The sequence below is a fragment of the Suricata suricatta genome, chromosome 8, assembly GCF_006229205.1.
Source record: "Suricata suricatta isolate VVHF042 chromosome 8, meerkat_22Aug2017_6uvM2_HiC, whole genome shotgun sequence".
NCBI lineage: Eukaryota > Metazoa > Chordata > Mammalia > Carnivora > Herpestidae > Suricata > Suricata suricatta.
The window spans coordinates 69,046,870-69,050,996 of NC_043707.1; the positions used below are offsets into that span (position 1 = coordinate 69,046,870).

At 46.7% G+C, this 4,127-nt stretch overlaps 1 protein-coding gene across 1 annotated transcript in view; it reads left to right on the top strand.

The window, feature by feature from the left end:
* The window catches only part of LOC115297645 (guanylate-binding protein 1-like), a 31,674-nt gene that overhangs the window by 22,556 nt on the left and 4,991 nt on the right, over window positions 1–4,127 (top strand). Inside the window, exon 8 of the mRNA XM_029945807.1 lies at window positions 3,821–3,984. Within this exon, the coding sequence (XP_029801667.1) occupies window positions 3,821–3,984 (164 nt within the window). The remainder of the gene's footprint in view (window positions 1–3,820; window positions 3,985–4,127) is intronic.

The following is a 4,127-nucleotide window of genomic DNA, read 5'->3' on the forward strand; positions in this document are numbered from 1 at the left end:
AAAACGAAGAAAAAAAAAAGCAAGCAGCAGCTCCCCTGGTGGATAGGCTTGGTTTGATGTGGTAAGTCTTGGAGTCTGTTCTCAGAGGCTCCGCCCCTGCCTGAGGCGAAATGAGCAGCAGGAGGTGACGTGCGCACCTTCACAGACTCAATTGCGGAGTCCCCACCCCCAGTCAAGATCGCGATTGCAATGGGGGAAAGGAAAAAAAACAAAAAGCAAAAAACCGAGTCTCTCTTAGTTTCCGATAGCTTTGCTCAAGACGCTGTGCGCTGCTGGAAATGAGCTGGGAGCTCCTACAGTCTAAGTGCGCGCCTGGGCCTCCACCCGCCACCGACTCTTTGTTGGGGGTCCCGTCGGTGTGCGCCCTATTTTTTCCCTGTGGGCACCCGGGATTTGCGCAGTCCGTGCAGGGGGCGAGGTGTGCCATGGAAATGCGGTCAGTGGTCCCGTTCCCCAAACCAAGTTCGAATTGCTCGCGCCTGGCATAGTCGCCGCTCTGGCCGCTTCCCGCCGGGGAGCGAGCTTCCCCAGCGCAGCTGCTTCTCAGAGCAGCAGATGCCTCTGATTCCCCGCCGAGATGGCTTGGGGCTGGAAGCTATTCCTTCTCTTGCGCCACCCCATTTCTGGATTCCAGCTACCCAGCAGTTATCTATGGAGTGGGTTTCTGTCTCCAAGCGCAGCCAAGCATTCTATACCTCTTCCCCAGAGACAGTTCTATGAGCGTGTTCCGACTCTGTCTCTTCCCTTTGTCTCCTGGGCGCTGTGCGCTTGCGCCACGTTGGGCTGGGGATCTTACCTCCCCTGCCCCGTCCCGGGCTGGCCCGTTTTCGGATCTCCCCCGTTCCCCCCAACTCACTCAGATATCCTTGAGGTTCTATTCCTTCTGGAGTTCGTATTTTCTCCTTCCGCTCTCGCAGATGAACGTAATATCCTTCTCAGTTCGATAAATGGTGCGGACGGAGTTTACAGAGCTCCCTTCCTCTCCGCCATCTTGGTTCCACCCCAACATTTATTCTTTTTAAAAATTGTTCAAAACATATGAAGATTACTGAAATAACCAATGCTAATGACTAAACTGCTATACATCCAGTCAAATGTATATGTGGGTAGACAGCTGGACAGACAGATAAATACATACATAGGCAGGCTTTCTATGGGTATGTGTTCAATTTCTATTATGGTTTTGAAAAAGTTAAACTAATGTTTGTACACCTATTATTTATCTGGATAGAAAGCATTAATTTACTATAATGGCTACACACACACACACACACACACACACACACACACACACAGAACATTGCATTTAAAATACCTCCATGAATCTGAAAACTGAACATAACTGGTTTTTTATCATATATATATGTGATATATACATGCATACCTTCTAAAATGATTACTAAGATCTATTTAATTACCATGGTCATCATCTCACATACCAGTTAACTCTCTCTATGTGTGTGTGCAAGTGTGTGTGCAAGTGTGTGTGTGTGTTGAGAATGTTGAAGATCTATTCTCGTTAGCCTTCAAGAACATAACTCTTTTGTTTTTTATTATTTTTAATTTTTTTTGAGAGACAGAGAGAGACAGCACGAGCAGGGGAGGATCAAAGAGAGAGGGAGACACAGAATCTGAAGACAGGCTCCAGGCTCTGAGCTAGCTGTCGGCACAGAGCTCGATGCAGGGCTTGAACCCACGAACCGTGAGATCATAACCTGAGCCGAAGCCGGACGCTTAACCGACTGAGCCACCCAGGCGCCCCCATAATTCTTTGGTTAAAAGATTTTTTTCGAGAGACAGAGGAGCAGGGGACGGACAGAAAGAGGGAGAGAGAATCTTAGCCCAGTGCAGAGCCTAATGCAAGGCTCAATCTCATGACCCTGAGGTCATGACCTGAGCCAAAATTAACAGGTGGCTCAAAGCCACCTAGGGGCCACGTAAAGATTTTCTTTTTAAGTCATCTCTACACCAAACGTGGGGTTTGAATTTACAACCCTGAGATCAAGAGTCTCATGCCTTGCTGACTAAGGCACCTCTCAAGAACATAACTCTTGGGGCGCTTGGTGCTGTCAGAGCAGAGCCTGCTTTGGATCTTCTGTCTCCCACCCTCTCGGCCCCTCCCTTGTTCATGCTCTCTCAAAAATAAATTTTAAAAAAAGAATGTGGGGCGCCTGGGTGGCTCAGTCCGTTAAGCCTCTGACTTTGGCTCAGGTCATGATCTCACGGTTCATGGGTTCGAGCCCAGGTTGGGCTCTAAGCTGAAAGCTAGCTCAGAGCCTGGAGCCTGCTTCAGATCCTGTGACTCCTTCTGTCTCTGACCTTCCCCTGCTCACACTGTCTCTCTCTCTCTCTCAAAAATAAATGAAAACATTAACAAAATTTTTTTAAAAGAATGTAACTCTTTTTAAAAAATAATTACTCTTAATAGCAGGAATGTCAGGTAGGAAACAAAGCTTTAGGAACTTACAAACATAGACTTGACTTTCTTTCCTAGAGCACTAGGGTTATGCGGTAAAAGAAGAATGCTCTCTCTGTTTGCCTCTTGTACCTACAAGTGTCAGATGCCTTTAGAGAAGCATTTCAGATAATGAGGCTTTGCTTCCACCTTGTTCTTTCCCTGTCACTCCTCTATTGTCACCCAGAATGCCCATGTAAAAGTCAAGTGGAATGCCTTTGGTAAGCAAACGAGAAGAATCAGTAAACAATCACAGCCATAGTACGACATGTCAGAAGATTCTTATAAAAGAGTTAAATAAAACTGAAGTTGATTTCTCTCTCATTGAAATATAGGAGGTCTGGGGCTGGAGTGGTGGCTCGGCCATGTCAGGACCCAGGCTCCTTCTCTCCCATCCTATTGCTCGGCCATTTTCAGCTTGCAGATTCCATCTGGTTGGTGATCTAAGCAATCATGTCTGCACTCAGACTATCAGAGTAACTGCAAATTGAGGGAGCAATTGTAAGGACGCAGGTCTGAATCAAACTCCATGACAGGCTTCAAGTTTCCCTCTGACCTTGGAGGCCTTGGTGTCAGTTTCTCAATATCATTAGACAATAAAAGGGCACACATTGCCCAAGGCAGGAGGAATCACCCTTGTAACACCCAATCAGGAAAGGCCAGCTAACACCCTTAACACTTCTAAGGGCAGGCCTAGAGATAGAAGCTATAGATAATCACTTATTGCTTAAGGCTAGTTACACCCTATTGGAGGGTCCTGGGTCCACTCTGTAATTGGTTAACACTCTAAATGTTGTGATTGGGTCCCGCCAAAAGTAACGAACACTCTGGACAATGTGTATGGTTAAAGTTACTGCCAATGATGTTATGCGCTAATGATTGGACCCTGGTACCTGTGTCACAATTTCCTGTAACTCCCCCTTCCCAAAACCCATAAAAGCCCTACCCCGCCTTTGTTTGGGGCTCTCAGCACGGATCCACTGCACTGGTGAAGTCTGTGAGCCCGAGCTCGAGCCCATAATGATAAGGAAGCCCTTTGCTTTTGCATGCATGACTCTGTCTCCCCGGAGGTCTCTGGTTTTGGGGGATGTTATTGAAATGTGGGCATAACACAATGAGGGCATGCTAGCCCTTTAAGATCTTCCTCAAATGAAGCACATCTGGCCACTGGCCAGAATTTAGTCCTATGGCCAACCTACCAACAACAGAGGCTGGAAATGTAATCTTTATCCCAATATCCACAAACTCCACTAAAATTTGAAATTTCTGTCACCAGCTAGACCCCAAGACCTGACCTTTACTGCTCACCGGCTTGTACCCACTGAGACATTTACCCCACATTTTCCCTTAAACTCTTTTTTCCAGCTTATCTTTTAATGGGCAAAAGATCCCCAGGCATAGCACCTCATATGAAAGTGGAAACTGCAGTGTTTTTACTGGCAGTAATGACTGCCCAGAGGAAGAGCTCCTGGGGCTGAGACCACCCAAATCCAGTTTGAGTTATAAACCCCCTACTCACACCTCTGCAGGTGAACAATGGAATTACCTCTGGAATGACTGAGGTTTACCTTTACCTCATTGTACTAAAATCTCTGCCCAAGGAGGGCACAAGGTTCATTTACATAACATACAATTCATGTACAGGTATGTTTCCTCAAGGTGCAGGTGCGAC